Consider the following 22,019-nt stretch of genomic DNA (forward strand, 5'->3'; position numbering starts at 1 on the left):
TTCCTTTCTTGGCTATAATTCCCAGCAGAGGGGACTGAATAATGGAGAAGACTACGCCTTTCTCTGTTAGGCTCCTCAGATCAAGCAGTAATGTGTGAAAGAAGCACCTTCTCTGTGCACAAAAGGTGAGGTCTGTATTTTTACAAAAGCCATTAATGCAGTGTGCATCCCTCTAGTGCTAGTCGATGTGGGTTGAAAAGGACAATATGAAACATTTCTAGCAACCTTCCTTGATATCAATGAAGAACTTGAAAATGTCAAATGTATTTACAAGAAGTAGAAAAAACTTTAGTCAATGTTTTATGAATTCTAAACTCTATGAAATCAGTCTTATTAAAATCTGGCCACTTAAGCCATGTCTGTCTATACCCTACTCCTTTTTGACCTCATTCCTGGGAATATTACACTGTCTGACCTGCTATTAATATTATCTTATTCTGTGCCATAATGGGTAAGGAAGCTTCACTTTCAGAATTGCACTTGTGTAATTTGTGAAACTGCATATTACAATTTGCCACCATTTCTAAAAGTTATTTAACATTTTCTTTCTCAGCTGAGTTGTCACATTCATGACAGTGACCACCAAGGGCTAGTTTCTTTTCTAGCTCAGAAGAGAATTGCTTCAGTCAGAGTTGGGGCTAAGAATAGGAATGTATTTCCTCATGTTGTTTGGTTTCGGGTGGGTAGAATGTGGGAAACACAAGGTATGCAAGGGAACTGTTTGGAGTTTAAGTATCTTCAGGGAGCAGTAGAGAGGACAAAAAATTATTTTACCTGTATGTTTACAAAGGTCAAAGACCAAGACTAAGACAAATGAGAGCAATTTATAAGGACTGGCTGCACATGCTGGTTGTCCAACTGTGGTTTATTTCAACTGCAGGTCAGAATAACCTTGTCCTGTGGAATGGATGCCCAGGTATGACACTGACACTGATATTTTAAGCAATCTTTTAAAACTTCTTAAGGTAGAAAGAAGGAAGGAACATATGGGTACTAGGTACCTGGAGAGACACCCAGGAGAGGGAACAGGGAAGCTGAGACTGGCAAAGACAAGCATCTTGTCCTCCAGTCATTCACGGGGTAGACCTGGTCAGCGACACACACCCCTGTCCACACTAACTTCTCTGCCTCAAGGATCAGGAGACTCTGCTTTACAAGGTAAGAGAATCCCGGAATTTCAGCTTTAGTGCAAATTGGATGGGGGGTGGGGGGAAGGGTAAAGATTTTTGGTAATCATTATTTATAAAGTAGATGATTCTCCATATTTGGAGCCTCCCTCCCTCCATCACCTGTGAACCTCAATTTATAACCCCAGGGCACACTTGAGTCCCTCTAGGCTATTTTTGGCTAAACCCCAAACACTTGAGGCTGGCACTGTAAAAGCTTTTCTCCAAGTGCCCCATTTGGTCTTCCTCTCTCAGAAATCTAGAGTCATAACCTGATCAAGAACCATGTCCCTTATACCATGGGTAGTTTGATGATTAACTGGCTTAATGAGGCATCTACTTTCCTATAGATTTTTACTATCAATAGCTGCTCTATAGCCAGTTGCTTCTTAATGACTGTCCTATGATCCTAGCTAGTCCTTTGATTGTGGACTACTGCCTACCCAGTGGCTGCGAGGGGAGGGATCCTGCAGACCTGGGGATCTAGAGCTGCCACCAGGGGGCTCTAGCTTACGGAGAAAGCTGGACCCAGGCAGGCATCGCCTGGGAAAAGCTGCGCAGTGGAGGCACAGACTTCTCCCGGGTTGCTTCCTTGGGGTAGGTGAGTTTGTGGAGGTTCCAGGGATCTTTGCTCCAACGCAAAAGACCTTAACAGCCAGCCTCTCCTGGGAACCCACTCCCTCCACCTCCTGATCACGGGATACGAGGCTGCTCTTGCTGCTGGGGACTAGGCAAATCCAAAGCCTCTTTACTTTCACCACTAGATTTGTTAGAGTCAGACTTACGTATTTAATGACACGGAAGCCTTAGTCCTCTTAGACCTACGTGGGTCTGGGTCTAGGGACGTGATCCTCAAAGTGTGGTCCAGTAGCCCGGCAGCATCAGTTTCAGCTTCACCCAGGACTGAGTTGGAAATGCACATTCTCAGGCCCCGCCCCAGCCCTCCTAAATCCACCGCGGGACGAGGGGCTTCAGCTGTGCCTTGCTACCCTTGCGGTAGGATGGCCGTGAAGTGCTCGAGCCCGACAGCGCCTGTCCTAGGGCTTGCCCTTCGCCCAGACGGGTGTGGATCTCTGGGTGCTCCGAGATTGCCTGGCGCTGGGTCTGTGGTCACGTGTGCCCTCGGATTTCTCTCTAGGTCCCTCCTGGGTTTTTAAAAGGCAGAAGCTCCTCGTTGAGTCGTCTGTGATCTTTGCAGTGTCTAACGGCTGCTGGACCTTCTAACACCCACTCCGTCGCCTCTGCTGCTAGGCCGCTTGATGAACTGAGGCTGCGAGAACCTCCTCTGGAAACTTGCAGGGTGGAGAGCAGGCGGCGGGAACCGGACCAGAGCGGGATCATCCTGGGCTGCGACTGCATGCAGTGCTGCGGGTAAGGCTCGGCGACCCGGTCCGGCCTGCTGGAGGTGGGCGCGCTCTGAGCAGCTGGTGGCCGGAGCCAGGTGCGGGGCATAGAACTAGTCGGGAAAAGCACGTGTCCTCGCTTCAGCGGTTGCTAGACGCGTGTTAATCTGCAGTTAAATAGGTGTAATTTAGCTCAAAAATAACTAGGAAACAGAATTTTCTGTGTGAAATTCTGCGGTGGGAAATCAATACTATTGAGAACAATAAAAAACACCCATCAAACGTCTTGAAAACTACTGGAAAAATAGAAATTTCATGCTCTGATTGAATATTTCATTCAGGACGCTAGCAAGTTAACTTTAGTTAGTGTATGTAAGTCCGGGTTGACTGGCTAATATGCATGTCTTTTTAAAAGAAAAATCTCTGGATTTCTCTATGGATTTCCTGGATGAAATGGTAAGTGGGAAATTTAACACTGCGCTTCCCGCTTGAGTTTTGTGGGCCTGTGACAGGTGCTTTAAAATGTATTAGCTGGCATTCGTTAATCATATCAGAAAGTAGATTTACTTCTTTCCTAGATGGACCGCGCCAGATTAAGAGCTGCTCTGTTTTATTTGCTGTAAGGAACCCACCGCTTCTCTTTCTTAACCCTTTGTGTTATTACTGTGGCTAATTCATATTCAAGTATAAAATTAAGTCAAGGGAATATTATTTTTGTGAAAAATTAAACTTTGGATTTGAGTGGATTTCTGTTTAGGAAAATAAGGTTGTCTTAATTTTATTAGCTTTTTAAAAAGCAATTTTGCTTTCTGGTATGGTAGACAACACTTTAGAGGAAGGATTTTGTCTTATGTTTTCTAGTATTTACATGGGCATTCCATTAGAAATTTTTACATTTGTTATAAGTTTCTAAACTCACTGTGGCTATACTACTTTGTGTGGGGGGAAATAAGTTTGTTATTTTAAAAGTGAACATGTGAAAAGAAAGGTTTGTGCTGTTTTGTAAACAGTGATTTTGTAAAACTGTGATTATGAAAAGAACATGACCACTTCATTCTTTGACTCCTAGTTTTTACTGCAGAAAATCTGTTTCTGCATACACTCGAGGGAAAATGTAAGAATCTGTTCATCAATAGGTGTTAAAGGATTCCATTTTACATTCAAGCATTTTTTTTTTCAGTTGAATTACTGAAACATTCTTATTTTGAAAGCAGCCAGTCTCCTGTAACACTTAAGACTTGTAAATCTCTGAACTCAATTAAAATACATTTAGGAGACATTTTTTTAGTTGAAGTGTCATTGATATACAATCTTACATTGGTTTCAAGTATACAACACAGTAGTTAAACAGTTACCCATATTATTAAATCCTCACCCCCCCACTAGTGCAGTTACAATCTTAGTACACATTTCATAGTGGTTTTGAGGGACTCAAGTCTAATCACCCTTTACATGTCTCAATTTATTTATAAGATAGAAAAAGTAAAAAATTAGTAGTAAATTCAACCCTTAAAAATAGAATTAGCATTTAGTAGCTATTGCTATGTCCATTCTTAAGAGTAAGACACAATTTTCTATAAATGTGTGTCTAACAGATAATGATTCAGAATACCTCTTGAGATAATTTTAGTTCATGTTCTGAGTCATTTCATAAATCTATAAATCTATAATATATAAAATACTGAAGGTTGAACTTGAAACATTTACTGGTAAATTTTGATAATTACATTCAGAACCCTTGAGAACTGTATACTTGAATGTTAAACTTCATAATTCAGTGTGTAGAACATTGAGACATAATAGCATTTTTTAAAAGGCAGGCTTTTGGAGTGTAATTTGTATATAGTAAAATCTAGCCTCTTTAGTTGTAAGACTCTGAGTTCTGACAGTTGCACCCACTTGCAAAATCACTTCCATAATCAAAACAGAGAATAGTTCCATCACTCCCCAAATCCCTTTCCTGCCTTTGTTGTCACCCCCTCCACCCATTTCCAACCCCTGCAAATCACTGATGTGTTTTGCACTTCAGTATGTTCTTATTTAGAATTAATTATCTTTCTTTGCTTTTTTCAAAAGAAAACCTCAGTTCCCCCTTTTTGTGGGATGAATCAGGTTGTGGTATTTTTGTTTTAATCCTTTACACTTTGGGATAAATTGAGGCAAAGAGAAAGCTATTTTGCAAATGGGAAATTAGAGACATGGACTAAGAGTTTAATTCTTAGCACATTTAGATTCCGTTGTGGTTTGAGGCTTTAGTTATGGCGTGCATCACTGGTTATCCCATACTGATATACAAGGCCATTTAAAAAGTTTGTTACTTATGTAATATTAATAGAATATATTGTCCCTTTATAACATTGGCATTTAAAAATACTCTTCTTATACTTGAGATTAAGAAAGCTACCTGAAAATACATATTATCAGATAGTGAGGAACAACAGAGTAATTGAAAATGATAGTTTGGAGACATTTAAAATAGTTTACAGAGTGATTATTCTTCTTAATTGATGCTAAGGGCTGTGCCCAGTTTATTTGCAGATGTCCAGATTTTTTTATTTCTGTGCTCTTGCTTTGAGATCTAGATTTTCTTTTAGGACATAGATGCAAATATTTTGTAAACTAATATTCTCTACTGTTTAATACATTTTTCAGTTCAGTAAACAGGAGCCTGTTACTGTTAGGTACTCCAAATAAAGATATGTCAGATGATGTCTTTTCCCTTTCTCTTTTATGATATGAAAAACAAGAGCCTGTATTTAAATATGCATTCACCTGCCAGAGAACTACAGTGGCAGTAACTAGTATATGCAAAGTGGCAAGTTATGAGGCACCAGTGAACTGGATAGTTGGCATTCCTAGCTGGACTGTTACAGCTCTTCATTATGAAGGGCTTTTTGTGGGGTCTCTGTGTGTGTGTGAGAGAGGACAGGGGAGTGAAGGCCACCTGCAAAAACAGATCACTGGACTTGTTTCCTCAAAGCAGGACTGTGACCTTTTGTTGGTAAATGTTTTGTGTTCAGCTGTCAAATCCAGGACTGGAAGGTGAGTTGAATGTGTTCAGTTTCACTTTTACATTTACCAAATCCTCTCGAATCTCTTCACCCACCGCTCTCCTCCCGCCCTAAATAACTGTTGAATATGGTTCATTTCCCGAGAGTGGAGCATCATCTCTGACTGTGAATATTGGGAAGGAGTACAACCTTGCTGAAGATTGTGAAGGTTGAATAGCTCAGCACGTGAGAACCCCGAGCTGAGGCACTGTCCTCTTCCCTTATTCAAGTCTCAAAATCCCATTTCCTATCCAGTTCAGTAAGCAATGGGCTACTAGGGGGAATTAGGTTTTTATTTTGGAATATACACGTACATGCTCTTAAGAGTTGATATGAAACAATTATTAATGATCAGTTCTGTAGTGATTTTGGAGTGTCGTTTTCTTTATTCCTAATTAATATTAGTTGAGAGTGTTAATATTATGCTTTGGAAAAATTTAAGGCCAGTGGTTGGCAAACAGCCACTTACATTTTAGACATGTTTTTATTTTGTCCACAGAATTCTTTCTAGTGCCTGATTTTTGTGTGTGGATTTGACTTCTATGGGCACACAGTGTGGGGTGTTTGAACTGAACTCTTGTGGAAGTGTGATGGGCAGGCATAGGGAGAATGTGGCATTTTGTGCTCCACACAATGCTAATAGGCTACCTGCACCCCAGCTATTTGAACTAGTAGTGCAGAGGTTAAAAATTAGGTGGCAGAAATCTTCAGGGTAGCCATAAAAGCATTTTAACTTGTCTAGAAATTCTGCCCAACAATGTAGGTGTATCCAGTGGCATGCCAATAGAATGACTTCATTCTTTTGGATATGTAATGATACCTTCCAGAATGCTTCCCAGTACAGCATTTCACTTCTCCTCCAAGCACTGTGAAGAGGTGCAGCACATTTAGGTTCACCTTACTACTGAAGAAGATGTGGAAGCCCAGGGAGTTTATGTGATTTGTCTAAAATCACCTGACTTTCAGGTAGAGCTGGGACTAAGGCCCTGTGTGCTGTTCAATCCAGTGGGCAAGAATACACAGAAAAACAGGCCTGTGCTGACTGCCTTCATATGTAACTAGATTTGATAGGTACTTGGATAAAAATCAGGCTATGCTTTCTAGAGTGTCTTTCTGCCATTTTTAGGGCCTGCCTTTCTCTTTTCCAAGGAATCACTGTCAATATTTGGAATTGTAAAAACTTTTTTCTGTTTAAGAGCCATAATGTGTTCCCCAGCCAGTATGTTAGGACAGTATGTATCATCTCATGTGTACAAAAAGCTTTCCTGCTTGAATGCAGCTGTGACTTGGGAGGGCTCAACACAGGTGTGTGTGCTGGGGGTGGGTGGAAGAGAGAAGTCACTGGGCAGAGGACAAGGACAGTTTGTCAGAAAGCATATGGGGCAACTATTTTGTCTATGATGACCAATGGAAGAAAACTGACACACAAAGGAATGATTAATTCTTAGAATCAGGATATCCGGGTGCATGTTCTTTTGTTGGCCAGGTGAAGTTCCATGTCTGCCAGGCCTAACGATTAAACTCTTTAGAGACTGTTTCTCCCTATTGTACCAGATATTGTGGTCACTGAGGCAGTGCTTGGGTGTTCAAGTGAATGTGTTGGGAAAATCCTGTCTTACAATGTCGACGAAATTTGATCTTTTTGGTACTCTTTCCTTCAACCAGTTTCTATCTCTGTTTTAGAGTAGGAGTACTCAAATAACTAGAACAGGTTTGTCTTTTCACTTTTCTAGACCGCCAGTGGAGAAGACTTTCCTTTTGCTGATCAGTTGTCCCCAAGTGTACTGCAATGATTTAAGTTCAGCACCGTTTTTGTGTTTTTGCTTAAGAAGAAAAACCCTTTGCCTTGGCTACCAACTTACTAATTACCCAAGAACCATTGACAAATAGTTATCACTTATCACTTGAATCTGAACACATCTAAAGATACCCAACCAAAACACAACATGGCCTTTTAATCCTTGTCCAGAAACCAGTTTTCTCACATTAATTATTTTATACTAGGCATGCATGGAAAGTCTAGAGAAGTTGATTGGTGTGTATGTGTGAAATCCATATTTTCTAGGCAAAGTCACCTAGCCACCTGATCAATAGCTTGGATGAATCCTGGCATTTGCCATTTGGGGATGTGTGTGTGACAGGTCATTTCAGCATTTCTGGGCTGAGAATGAACATTTCAATTAGAGGTGAGAATGAGTAATGGGATCAGTTCTCCACTCCTGAGAGAGATGTATTCATTTTAAATTGTGTGTTCATTTTCTGACTGGCTGACAGGAAGTGTTATTTCCAGTTCAAGAATTTCCATGCTATTATTCATCACTTTATGTCAGTGAAAGGTTTATGTTTTTAAGAGGCCTAATGACAGGAAATGATAGGAGTACTTTTTGAATAGTTTGGTGTGTTGGCTTTGCTGAACTACTTCTGCTAAAATGCTAAACACATTTCTTTTGGGCAATGTAAAGTTGAGACAAGAAGTTCAGTAAAATCTTGATTGACTAAAATGTTCAGGGAATGATTTTTGTTTAAACCCACTTAATTAACTTTTCTGTTGGGTATTAATGAAGTCTCATGTTTAAGTTGTTACTCTAAAATTCAGTTTTGCTGCTTCATATTGTCCTGAATATAATTTAATCTTCATTTGATGATTGAGAGTGTTAAATTTGTCCTTATAAAGTTTACCTTGAGCAGTCCTCTGTAAGAAGTATATTTACCACAGTGACCACACTAACCTTGGGATATACTGTTTACTTAATAAATATTAAATTACGAAGGCCTTCTTATTTTCTTATATCCCCCCCCTTTTTTTTAAAGTTTAAGAGTTGTAAAGTTTAAGTATTACCTCCAGGTTATATTTTATTCTACATAAATACAAATTGTTAAGCATGTTACCTTAAGTATTTTGCTCCCAGTTGTTATAACTATACTGTTTATGTTGTGTTGTTAAAGTACTTTAAATGTCTTTTGATTAAATAATTGGCTACATAAGACATACTCAGATCATGTAACAAAAACAATGCACTAAAATATAATTGCCAAGTACAGTATTGAAAACATAAGCACAGTGAGCAGGCGTATGTGTAGGTTGAAATAGGAGAGGTGTGTTCAGGACAGATTGAAGGATAAACGCCTCCTAACAATACTGGCAGTCCAGGAGCTACCATCTAAACGTTACCAATGGCTTAATTACCAACTACTGTGGTCTCTCCTGTATTCAAACATTCACTCTAACCTAGATCATTTCCATGGATCTGTAAACATTTTCAAGCATCTCTGTTTAAGACCTTTCCTTGATAAATGAAAATACAATGGAATATTATACAGCCTTTAAAAAGGAAGGACATTCTGACACAAGCAACAACATGGATAAATAGTAGGACATTATGCTAAGTCACAGAAGACAAGTTAGCTAGTCACAGGAAGACAGATACTGTATGGCTCCACTTATATGAGGTACTAAGTAGTCAAATCCATCAAGACAGAAAGTAGAATGGTGGTTGCCAGGGGCTGGGGGAGGGAAGAATAGGGGCTATAGTTTAACAGGCATAGAGTTCATTTTGCAAGATGAAAAGAGTTCTGGAGACTGGTTGCACAACAGCATGAATGTGTTTAACATGACCGAACTGCACACATAGAAATGGTTAACATGGTAAACTATGTTACATGTATTTTACAACAACTTAAAAAAACTTTGGAAACTGCTGGTTTTGACAGCGTCAGCCCTGTTTTCTTTATCTTGCATATTTCTATTAGGAATCAGGGATTATATGTATTGATTGGGAATTATCTTGCCAATCTTGCCGGGTTTCAGCCCTGGGTAAGTTCACTATGGTTTCAGTGAGACCCAGGAATGACAGTGGAATGTTCTTGGGGTGAAAGGGTTTATTACCCGGCTTGTTCTCCTGGTCATAGGTCAAGCACTGGAATCATGTCTGCATCCAACAGTCTGCAGGTCTGTAATCCTCCTTCATCTCTGCCTCCATCCAAAGCACTGGGCAGAGCTCTTTATATAGTGATTCAGTCAGTAATAGCTTATTGCCTATGGGTGTGGAAGCAGTAGCCAACAGCAGGCCAGTTACATCATCAAGTAGTTTAGGTTCAGGTGAGGATTCTGGCCATAGGAACTTCAATTTTCCCCACAGGAATCTAAGTGATTGAAATATGAAATTCTACTATGATTAACAAAGGCTCATAGATATTGAAAATAAAAACTCTCTTGAGCCTATATTTTCTAGCTACCATTCCCTCTCCTGTCCCTCATGGCCTATCAGTGTTGATTATAAGTGGTAGCACTTCTGTATTAGTTCCTTATTGCTTCAGCTGGTCTGTCCTGCCTCCTTGACCTGGCATAGTAGATCCTTGAAGGCAGGGTACGTGTCTTGGGACTCCTTTAGATCCTGACTCCATACAGTACTGCCTATGACGGTGCTCCCATTTTTGATTAATGCCCTTGACTGGATTAAATCTTGTATTAAATGTAAACACATTTCCTCATATGATTTCCTTATAATATTTATTGGATTGTAGAGGAAGGTGAGTAAAAAATAGTATGTGTCTTCAAGGAGCTTAAAATTTAATTGTCCTTCTTCTCTTGCCTCATCCCATCTCTATCATTTACTGAAGGAATCAATGTAGTTCTAATGTAACAAAGAGGACTAAGTTTGTATTAAGTAATGATAGGGGTGCTGAGAGTGGAAGAAGTACTCAGGCAAAAGGTGCCAACCACTTCATAATGCATTGTGCCTATTCCTTACAGAAATGGCAGGTTTCCTGCAGGAAGATACAGATGAGAGTGAAGCAATGGTTGGGCAGCAGAGCAGAATGTCTTGAATGTTAAAGGAGCATGATGTATCACAGAGGCTGGGGGGAAGCAGAGGGCTGATCAGAGCTGGGTTTCAGGAATGTCAGTCTGACATCAATATGGATATGCAGACAAGGAGCAGTAAGGAGCCTGGTACAGAGGCAGATAAAAAGTAATGAAAGCCTGTTCAGATGGTGGCAAAAGACCGACCATGGGAAAAGACACTTGGGAACAAAAACCAGTGTGCCTTGGTAACTGGATGAAGGGAAGCAGTCAAAGCTAACAGTGATGGGGTTGGTCATTAACACAAATAGGAAATAAGGAGTGGCTTGAGGGAGGGAGATGATGAATTTTACTTTGATACTATATTATTTAGTGCTGTATAACAAGTAATCATCAATTTAGCAGCTTAAATAACAAGCATTACAGTTTCTGAGAGTCAGGAGTCCAGGAGCAGCTTGGGTGGGTGGTTCTGGCTTAGGTGTCCTCTCATGAGGTTGCAATCAAGATGTCAGCCAGGGCTGCAGTCATCTGAAGGCTTGTCTGAGGCTGGAAGATCTGTTTCCAGAATATCTCACTCCCATAACTATTAGCTGGAGGCCGTAGTTCTTTGCTGTCCGTTGGAGAGGAGTCCTCTGTAAGGCTGCTTGAGTGTCCTTACAGTATGGTGCCTAATTTCCCCTGGAGAGAGTGATCCGGAAAGTAAGGCAGGAAGAAGCTGCAATGTCTTTTATGACTTATGTGTGGTCATCACATACTATTCTTTCTGCCATAATTTATTCATTAGCAATGAGTCATAAATCTAGCTCATACTCAAGAGGGAGATTAGGATCCACTTTTTAAATGGAAGAGTGTTGAAGAATTTGTGGACACACTTTAAACCACCATAGGTATATTATTTTGAGGACAAATGAAGTGAGCATTTAGATGAAAATGTCAAGAAGAAGGAATCAGGAGCTTTAGAGAGCCAAGTTGTCCACCTATGGAAGTAGGTGATAACTGAACCTGAAAATATTGAAGATAAGAACTTTTCAAGGCAAATTTCTCTGCTTAATGACCTCTCTCAACCAGTCTTGTTATTGATAGTCATTGTTCCCTTTTCCAGAATATATTATTACAATTATTCTAACCTTTTTTCCCAAAGGTTTCCATTTTTAGTCTTATATTATTTTGTGGGTTTTTTTTCTCCAAAGCTTCTTATCATGAAAAATTAAAAATTTACAGAAGAGTTGAAAGATGGGAATAATGAATGTCCATGTGTCTGCCATCTAGATTCAGTAATTGTTAACATTTTGGTTGATTTCCTCTATTTATCTAATCTATCCATCCATATATATATATATATATGTTTTTTTGGGGGGGTATTCTTTTATAAAGAAGAGTTTCCCCTCAACCTTGGGATGAATTACAGATCCTCCTAAAAAGGCAGAGTACAGGCTTAATTCTTTTCTCTTAATTACTAATTTTCAGAGTCAGGAACAGGTGTAACATTCACTTGCAATGGTAGGAAGTGATCCTCTTTTCTGTTCTCTTTTGGAATATCACTAGGGACTCATAGTCCAAAGGGTAAAAGCATAGGTCATTTTGCTGTATATTGCTAAATACCCATGGACATTGTGCCATTTTGCACTCCCACCAGCAATGTAGGAGAGAGTCCCTGTTTCACCACAGCCTTGCCAAGAGAGTCTGTTGTTAAATATTTAAATTTTTTTTTTTTTTGCAGAAAGAAAACAACTTTATTATTGAATTAGCAGTTAACCAGACTGATGCACAGCACAATCTGCTGAGATACAAAAACAAAGAAATCTCATTTTTTTATACAGCCAAGCAGATATAATCCATTACATACACGTTCTCAAGGTAAATGGTAACTTTGTCTTCAACACAACTTACTATATATTCTATCCTAATTCGTTTTAAATTCCCCTGGAAATTGAAGTAGCCATCTGTGCTATCTTAATTGCATTTGTTCGAAGGAATACATATCGCTAAGACAAAGCAGGCTGTTACTAAAAGTAAGGTGCCTATGCTAAACTCCCAAGGTGATAAGGTGATAGGGGCGCTGTCTTCTTTGAGGCTTACTAAATATTTAAATTTTTGCCAAACATGATACATGCGAAATGGCATTTGGGGGTAGTTTTAATTTTTATGAATGAGGTTGAGCATCCTTTTATATATTTTGAGAGTCATTTTCCTTCCTTTTTCTGTGTTATGTCTGTTTCATGTATTTTGCCTATTTTTCTAATGAATTTTTGGTCTTTTTTCATCTTAAGAGCTCTACATATATACTAGGGCAATTAGTCCCTTATTTCTAATATAAACTGAAAGTATTTTTCTTCCAATATGTCTTGTCTTTTGGCTTTGCTTGTGGTGTTTTATGATGTGCAAAGATTTACTTTGATGTCCTGAATTTATTGGCCATTTTTTTTATTGCATCTGGATTTTAAGCCATCGTTAAGGTTTTCCCCATGCCCATGTCATACAAGGAGCTCCTTGGGTTTGCTTCTGTGGCCTGTGCAGTCTCCTCTCCTCTCTCCTGCCTCTGCATTTCTCCTCTAATGTTTGGAACCCTGAACACTTTGGAGTTTATTCTGGCATCTGTGCCTGTGCTTTTCCCAGTGGCAGTTCTGTTGTCTAGTGTCTTCTCAGTGAATTGAGATAACATCTTTATCATATACCAAATTTCCCCAAACTTTTGAGTTTTTGAATTTGCCATTTTAGGATTTTCTATTCCATTATGCAGCAGTCTGGTCCCATCAGGAGATAGAAACTATATAGTAGGTTCAGCAGGGGAGGTTTAATATAAACAACTACTAACTATGATAAGCAGTTAAGTATAAGACATATGGAAATTTTATATGGCACCCTAGTGCTCAGGGAGAGTACCTAAGGAAAGACAAACTTGGAAGGGGTTCAGACATCCTTGGAAAAGGTAGCTTGGTCACTAATGCACAGAGATGTTTGCTGATTTGGCCAGGCTGGAGCTGGGCAAGTAGCAGGACATCCTCCAGGGTGCAGTCAGGCAGTGGGGGAGGAGCAGCAGGTGGTGTGGAGTCCAGGGGCCAACATGGCAGGAGGACCTCAGAGCATGCACTTCCCGTGGGCTGAGGTTTGTGGGAGGAATGACTCCTCTGATTCCTTGGGCCACAGACTGGACAGGTTACAGTGGAGAGCCCAGACTGTGGGGGGACTTCGTTCTGGACCTGTGGCTGGGCCAAGCTCCACTGGCTATTCTTAAACCCACATTGCCTACCTCGGCTGGTGCCAGCAATCACAGCAAGCCTCTTCCTCCTGCAGTGTCCCTGCACTGCCCTCTACTGAGAAAGTTGAGCATTGCGCTCACTTTAAAAACTAAGGCATCTGTTGTCCAACAGCGTATGTTGAAGGGTGCGTTGGAAGCTGAGAGGTAGTAAATTGAGTAACTGGCACAGGTATGTTGGTCTGTCTAATCCTTGTGTTTTATTACTGGTACTAGCCCTGCTCGTTGACCTGCTCTGTCAGGGTTTTCCTGGTTATCCTTATTTGTTTTGCTATAAGAATTTAAAATTTATCTAGTTCTAGGGAGAAAAAGACCTTGTTGATATATTTTTATTTCATCCTGTGTTTAAAAAATTTTAATAGTATTTCATAACAAATTCACATGGTTAAAAAAAATTCTTGTGATTAGCAACACAAAAGCAATAAAGAAGTGTGAAAAATGAGAGTTCCGTGCCCTACATACCCATCTCTTTGAGGTTAATATTTTCGTGTATATCTTTCAGGACTTATTTCTACATCCATATAAAAGTGTGTGTGTTTAATAAAAATGTTTGAACATTTTTGTAGTTATGCCTGTAGCTCTTAGAAATGTCTTTTATTTTTCTGTACAGCCATTGTGCCCAACATGAGTCTCTGAGAACATTGTAATGTCCTTTTGTGCCTCTTCTCACAAAGAGTTTTCTCACCTGTTACCTATTCAAGACATGGATATCAAAAACTCACCATCAAGCCTTAACTCTCCTGCCTCCTACAACTGCAGTCAATCTGTCCTACCCCTGGAGCATGGCACCATATACATACCTTCCTCCTATGTAGAGAGCCGCCGTGAATATTCAGCCATGACTTTCTATAGCCCTGCTGTGATTAATTACAGTATTCCCAGCAGTGCCAATAACTTGGAAGGTGGACCTGGTCAACAGACTACAAGCCCAAATGTGTTGTGGCCGACTCCTGGACACCTCTCTCCTTTGGCAATCCATTGCCAGTCATCACTTCTGTATGCGGAACCTCAAAAAAGTCCTTGGTATGAAGCAAGATCACTAGAACATACCTTACCTGTCAACAGGTAAATCCAGTCTCCATTATGAATTGTACCTTGTGGGCATTTTTCAAATCAATTTATGATTTAGTGAGAAGAAAAATTTTCATAGTACAAATTCTTGTTAGTCACATAAATTACTTAGAGCACCTAAAACATGAGATATTCTGAAATCTAGAATATCTATGCTGATATTCTAGTCCTCATTAAAACATTGTGCTTGTAGATCTGTGTTGTGGGAAGAGTTTACTATTATGACTACTGTTCTTAGCCCATAAATATTGAACTTAAATCATTTTTCTCTTGATTAAGTGATTTGGTTTGAAAAAGAAATTTTTACTGTCAAGTTAGATCCTACTCATCTTGCAGGAAAATCACAACTTAGTATTCATGACAAATTGTGTCTAGGATAAAAGTAACTGTGGCAGTATTATAACTTAAATACTAGACATGTACAGCCTGAAAAGACAGACAGCAGTTGGTTTCAGCTCTTCAACAATGAACTGAAATTATAACATTTTATGAAGCTTGATGAAAAACTACTTAAAGGTAGACTTTAGTTGAAATTTCTTGAAGTTAAAAAGAATATTTGTATTCTTTAGGGTAATATGATACATTATTTCCATCCAGTTATATTTTTAATGATACTTACAGCTATGGAGGGAAGAGATGGTGTAGGTAAAGGGGGAGGGGGAGATAAACTTCTAAAACAACCAAAGTGCTAGGTCCTAGCATACTGAATATTGAAATTCATTACTTTCACATGCTGCCATAAAATGTTGAGGAAGCCATATTACACAGTAATTTTTTCTTCTTTTTAAAAATATTTTATTGTTGGCAAAAAAATGTAAAATAAAAGTCTAGGTAACTTTTTAAAAGTAAATGTTTTTTCATTCAGCCTTAAAAGGAAGAAATACTTTGCTTCTGAGCATGAGTTCTAATCAGAGTTCTGCTCATATTTGGGTTAATTAAACCATAGTATAATTACCTTCATTTATAAATCAATGTTACCTCTACCATTTTCCTTCCAAAAGAAACATACCCTAGCAAAATTAGGAACTAACCAGGTGTGTTTTTGGTGCCTGCTGTGCTTTCTTGATGGGCTCTCCCTTCCTCTATGGAAGCCCTTGCCCCTTTATGCAGCACTAAGCACTTGCTCCCTGTAAAGCCTTTTCTAAGGACAGGGATGCATTCACTCTCTCCCTTTCTCTTCTTTCTCCTCCTTTCTCTTTCCCTTTTTCTTCTACCTCCCTACCCCACCTTTCTCTTCCCTTCCTCTTTCTTTCTAAGCCAGGGTATAGTATTCACCTCAATATAACTTAAAGTCCACCTGTTACTCCTTTTAAAGTTATTTTTATTCTAGACCTTTATCTTAAATTGTTGAGTGAAAGATTTTGTCTATCATTTACATGGGAACTCTGAAGGGCTATTTAGCAACACTGTTGGGAATGACTGATATTTGAAAATGGTTAGGTGAATTTAGGCCCATCTATGTAGTGTTGATGAACCCTAGAAAGTGTAGAAGGCCACTATATACCCTGGTTCATACCTGTGAGTGAGACTCGGTCTGGTCACTTACTGCACTCAGAGATGTACGTCCTGATGGCTACAACTGATTATCTGTAGTTGCTAGTGCTCATTAGCCCCGCATTGATGGGTATAAACTTGCCTAACCATTTTCAAAACCAGTCATTCCCAACAGTGTGACTCTTTATAGATCTGGTATCAGTAACAGAGGTTTTGCTTGATAACGTTTCCTGGAACATATTTATCATCAATCCTAGAGGGCAAAGAGATAAATCAGGCAATATTCATGCTGGATTTTTTTCTATAAAGTCCCTCTTTTCACCTTAATGCTCTTTTTTTTAAAATTAAGGTATCATTGATATACAATCTATGAAGGTTTCACATGAGTAACATTGTGGTTTCAACATTCATCTATATTATTAAATAACCCCTCACCCCTATTGCAGTCACTGTCCATCAGCGTAGTAAGATGCTATAGAGTCATTACTTGTCTTCTCTGTGCCTTTCCTGTGACCTACCTATATTGTGAGTGCTAATTATAATGCCCCTTAATCCCCTTCTCCCTCCTCCCCACTCACCCTTCCCAACCCTTTCCCTTTGGTAACCTAGCTTAATGATCTTTTACAATGAATGTTTTCTTTGCCCCCAGAGAGACACTGAAAAGGAAGGTTAACGGAAGCAGTTGTGCCAGCCCTGTTACTAGTCCAGGTTCAAGGAGGGATGCTCACTTCTGTGCAGTCTGCAGCGATTTCGCATCTGGATATCACTATGGAGTCTGGTCATGTGAAGGTTGTAAGGCCTTTTTCAAAAGAAGCATTCAAGGTACAAGAATATTGTTAGCTGCTTCTTTAGTTTTCCACTTTTGATCTCGACCAATTTTGCAGGTAACCTGGCAGAAATTTCACCATTGGCCTGTTTGGTACACAACATACTTGATGAGCAGTTTAACAAGAAGACCGTGTGTGTTTGGGGGTGGAGTGGATGGTGGGGTGGATTGTTTTAAGTGAAGAGCACTTCACCTTTAATTGCAGATCTCTACCTAGACTTAAATGTGTCTTGCTCAACCATCACTCATCACCATCTCCTTGAGAGAGGATGTCTAGTTACCACCCTATTGAAAATAAAGCTTAGAAAAATGTGTGCTCATTGGGAGTTGCAAAGATTGTTTCTTCCCTTGGCTTATGTTTAATATCTGGTTCGTGTAACAGTCCTAATGGTAGGCTGGCTCCTCATGGAAACCAGAGGGTGCTGAGGAGTAGAACATTCATAGTTAGCCCTGCATCATAGTTAAAGAGTGGCCTTCCCACGGAGCCCCTGAAATTCACTCCATATAAATGACCTATTTGTCCTGGATCCTCTGCTTAGTAGCTCTATGACTTTACCTCCCAGTTCTATAACTTTTCCTCTTCCATGAAATGAAGATACTCACAGAGTTCTAAAAATGAAATGAGGTTGGTTATGTGAAAGTATTTGGTTAATTGTAAACATTATGCAAAATCAAGATATTCTAGTTTTTCTTCTAAATCTTCTGCATTCAGATATCGACATTGTTATTTCTTCCTGGTATTTCTCTTTTAATCCTAATCTCATTTAAACCCACCTCCTCTAAGATCTTTATAGTTAGGTAGATGAGGGCCCTCTGCCATTTTCAAACTTAATTTTCTTATCAAAAGGAAAAACAACACAGATAAAGGAAGGATATGTCATTAAATATCAAAACCTAAATTCTTTGCTTCTTGTTGTTTTTATATACAAAACTTCAATTCTACCTTTAACATTTTCAGGGCTTAGATATTTTTGCTTATAATAACTATCATAGTAGATTATAAGGCCAGGTCCAGTTTCCTGCTATATATAATAAGAACAATTCAGATTTCTGAAATTCAGAACTGAACTCTTGATATGACAACAATTCTCTATCTTGCTGAAGTTCCAGATTTTTATCCCTTAAGGAAATTTTGACCCAATACAACTGCCTACAGCCTTAAAAAAGAGATCATTTTTATTTGTTTTTGGGAACAAATCTCTCTGCCTGAAATATCTTTGAACCCTCCAACTATAACTGATAACAATGAAAAATAAGTGTCTTCTGCTTTCCGCCTGTCATTCCTTCCTACTGCATCAGGCAAAGAACTACTGGGAACGGGGAAAGGAAAGCCCCATTCTAAATTTGCAAAAGGAAAAGAGTGCTCTTCCAGTTGCTTAATGCCTAAATGATTATATCTTTGGACTCTTCTTATTTTTGGTCCCCTCTGGTATAAATGCATTGCAGTAATGAAAAGGGACATTCCAATGCTTTTGGCATATTGAATGAAACAGGAATAAAATGCCTTTACCTTAAATAGCTGATATTCTCCACATTGTTTTATTGAATAAATCTATCCATTTTCATTCATCTTTTTAAAAAAGGGAGCTTACTTAAGTTGGAGATAAAATTTACATATGATACAATTCCACTATTTTAATTGTATAGTTTTATGTAATCATGTAACCACCACCATAATTAAGATATGAGAGGCTGGCATCACCCCAAAAAGTTCCCTTTGCCCATTGTAGGCTGATTTCCTCCCAAACTCCCAGGCTCTGGTAACCACCGATTGTTTTTGGTCCCTATAGTTTTGCCTTTTCTAGAATGTCATATAATTGAATCATAAAGTCTGTAAGCATCTGTGTATGGTTTCTTATCACAATGCTTTCAAGGTTTATCTTTCTTGTTGCATATATTAGTAATTCATTCCTTTTTGCAGCTGGGTAATATTCCAATATCTAGGTGTACTAGTTTATTTGGGTTGTTTCCAGTTTTGTGCTATTTTGAATGAAACTGCTATGGACATTGATGCATGTCTCTCTCTGTAGAAATATATTTTTGTTTCTCTTGAGTAAATACTTAGTAAAATTGCTAGTTGTCTGGTTAGTGTATGTTCAGCTTTATAAACTAACAAACTGTTTTCCAAATTTGGCTGAACCACTTCATATTCTCAGCATCAACCTATGAGATTTCCAGTTGTTTCAAATCCTTGTCAAGACTTGGTATTGTCAATCTTTTTAATTTTCCCCTTCTACTAGGTATACAGTTGTATCTCCTTGTGGTTTTAATTTGCATTTCACTGATTACTGCTGATTTTGAGCATCTTTTCATGTGTTCATTGGTGTTTTTTCTCTATATAGATGATATATTACGTTCTTACATATACTACGGTGTACTTTCAACTTTACCATGGTGTGAAAGCAATACACCTTCAGTAGAAACTGAACTTTGAATTTTGAGTTTTGATCTTTTCCCAGGCTAACAACATGTGGTACAATACTCTGTCATGATGTTGGGCAGCTCCCAGTCAGCCACACAATCACAAGGGTAAACAACTGAGACACAGCTATTCTGCACCCAAAAAAACCATCCTTGTTTTTCACTTTTTAGTATAGTATTCAGTAAATTAAATGAGATATTCAACACTTAATTGTAAAATAGGCTTGTATTAGGTGCTTTTGCCCAATTATAGGCTAATGTAAGTGTTCTGAGCGTATTTAAGGTAGGCTGTGCTGAACTATCAGGTTCAGTAGATGAGAGTTATTAAATGCCTTTTCTACTTATAATATTTTCAGTTTACTGTGGATTTATCAGTATGTTACCCCATTGTAAATTGGGGAAGATCTGTAGTTTTTATTCTGCTACTCTATTGATCTATCTCTTTATTCTTATATGAATAACACATTAACTTAACTATTATATTTTTATAACATTTTAATAATACCAGTATAAATATCTCCTATTTTAAAAATGTTCTGGCTATTTTCTCTTATTTGTCCATAGGAATATTTTTTGAGTAGGCTGTCATCCTTATTAAGAAAACTGGAGATTTTGTTAAACCTGAATATTATTTTGGTAGGGATATTTTTTTAAGAGTCATCATTTCAAGAAGCTGTTGTCTCCGTTTATTTAGGTGTATTAAATTACTTTAAAAGTTTTATTAGTGTTTTTTATATGTATCTGGCACATTTCTCAATGGCATTTACATAAATTTCATTCTTTCAGCTACTTATTTTATATCCACATATAATAGTAATCATTCCATTCACTCCCATTTTGGTATTCATACTAAGCTTTTATCATTGTCCTTTGAAAGTTAAAACCTATTTGACTACTGCTCCATAATCTTCAACTCTTTGTTTCTTGGCACTGCAAAGGCTGAGCTGTGAGCGGTAAGTTCTAACACCAACAGGTTATATAAGTGATTTTTCCCTTGGAGGAAAATATTCTGCTCCTTGGAACTTATTTAGCCTTGAACTCAAAAAGGATATCCTAAGGGAACAAAACATAAGGTAGATGTCTGCTGTTAAGTAATAAGAGTGCCAGAGAGGGCATGGGTGATAAACCAAGATCTGGGTGCTGGTTTGCTCCCTGCCCTCGGGGTGGTCCTGCTCCCTCCCAGTCTCTCTGAGAAAAGAATTAAGGAATATATTTATTCCAGTATTCACATATATATGAATTCTATAATTCATTCTTTAAACTGGTTTAAAGAATTATTATAAAGCAAACCCTGTGTAACTAGTGCTCAGACCATAAACTAGTTTATCTCCAGAGCCCCAAAATTCCTTTTAGTCACAGGCCTCCCTTCCCTATAGACCTAAGACAGGTCTTCTGTGTCTTTTTAGAAAGACACAATTAAGAAATGAAAGCACCAAAACACCCTATTGGCTTTCATTTCATCTATTTTATTACAATTCCTATTCCCTAAATCTTCTCTCTGATCTGTGCGGCTTTCTTCATCTTCCTACCCATACCTGATCCAGCCAGCCTCATCTCTGGTTTGCATTACTACAGCAGGTTCTTACTCGTCTCCTGGCCTCCCTCAACTTTGAGGCCTCCAATCCATTCTCCAGCATCTGAAATAACAATTTTTGAAATGGAAATTTTCTTATCTATTCCTTACACAAAAGAATTAAAAGAAATACCATTGTCTTAGTCAGGGATTGCTACATAAACATATTCAGATTGTAGATTACTACAGTGAACATAGTTTTTTCAGTTATGGGTCTGTGCACTGGTTAGGGTGGCTCTACTTCATAGGGTTTGGCTCTGGTCTTTGGGTGGAGTTCAGATCTATACCACATGCTCAACATTCTCCTTGGACCAACAGCTACCAGAGGCGTTTTCTTCTCATGGGAGCCCAAGCGGCCAAGCCAAACTGTTGAAAGTATCACATTTGCTAACATAACAATGGCTAAAAAAAGTCCTATGGTCAAGCCCAACATCAGTTGGTGAAGTATATACGCTGCCTGCTCTAGAACACTGCAAGGTCACAGGCTGAGGGAGGGAGTGAAGAATTGAAAGCAGTTATCTAATCCACCACAGCCATCATCACCTAGCAGTTCTTTCTGTTCTTGTTTAGTTTGCTAATTTCTTTATTCTCTTATTGACTAGTTTAGTAGTCCTGTTTGACTATGAATTCCCATAAAAATATGGTAAGTCCAAAAGAGGGATATATGTGAAAGAATATAAGCAGATAAATTTGGTGATGTGATATACAAGTACTACTCATGAAGAGGTCTGTGATTTGGAGCAAATCATTTTCAGGTGACCATCTCACTTTCCATGTCCAAAGGAGAATATTTCCAAATGTGTCTCTGGGAAATTCTAAGAATATGCAGAGAATAACCTATTAGTCAAAACGTTCTTAGGTTTCCTTTACTCACTGACAAGATACTGATGAGGCTGAACTTTGGCCTTCATACTTGTACATCTTATTAAGAAGACATCCCCTTGCCTTCAGCTGGGTGGTATTATCCTTGTTGTTGACCAAGAAGATATTTAACTGAAGTATTGTAATAATAACCTTC

At 38.7% G+C, this 22,019-nt stretch overlaps 1 protein-coding gene across 1 annotated transcript in view; it reads left to right on the plus strand.

The window, feature by feature from the left end:
- Positions 1-537: 537 nt before the first annotated feature.
- ESR2 (estrogen receptor 2) overlaps positions 538-22,019 on the plus strand; it is a 61,984-nt gene continuing 40,502 nt past the window's right edge. Inside the window, exons 1-3 of the mRNA XM_036906092.2 lie at positions 538-2,537; positions 14,227-14,681; positions 16,831-17,003. Coding sequence (XP_036761987.1) covers positions 14,263-14,681; positions 16,831-17,003 — 592 coding nt within the window. The 5' untranslated portion in view covers positions 538-2,537; positions 14,227-14,262. The remainder of the gene's footprint in view (positions 2,538-14,226; positions 14,682-16,830; positions 17,004-22,019) is intronic.

The sequence above is a fragment of the Manis pentadactyla genome, chromosome 11 (assembly GCF_030020395.1).
Source record: "Manis pentadactyla isolate mManPen7 chromosome 11, mManPen7.hap1, whole genome shotgun sequence".
Classification (NCBI taxonomy): Eukaryota; Metazoa; Chordata; class Mammalia; order Pholidota; family Manidae; genus Manis; species Manis pentadactyla.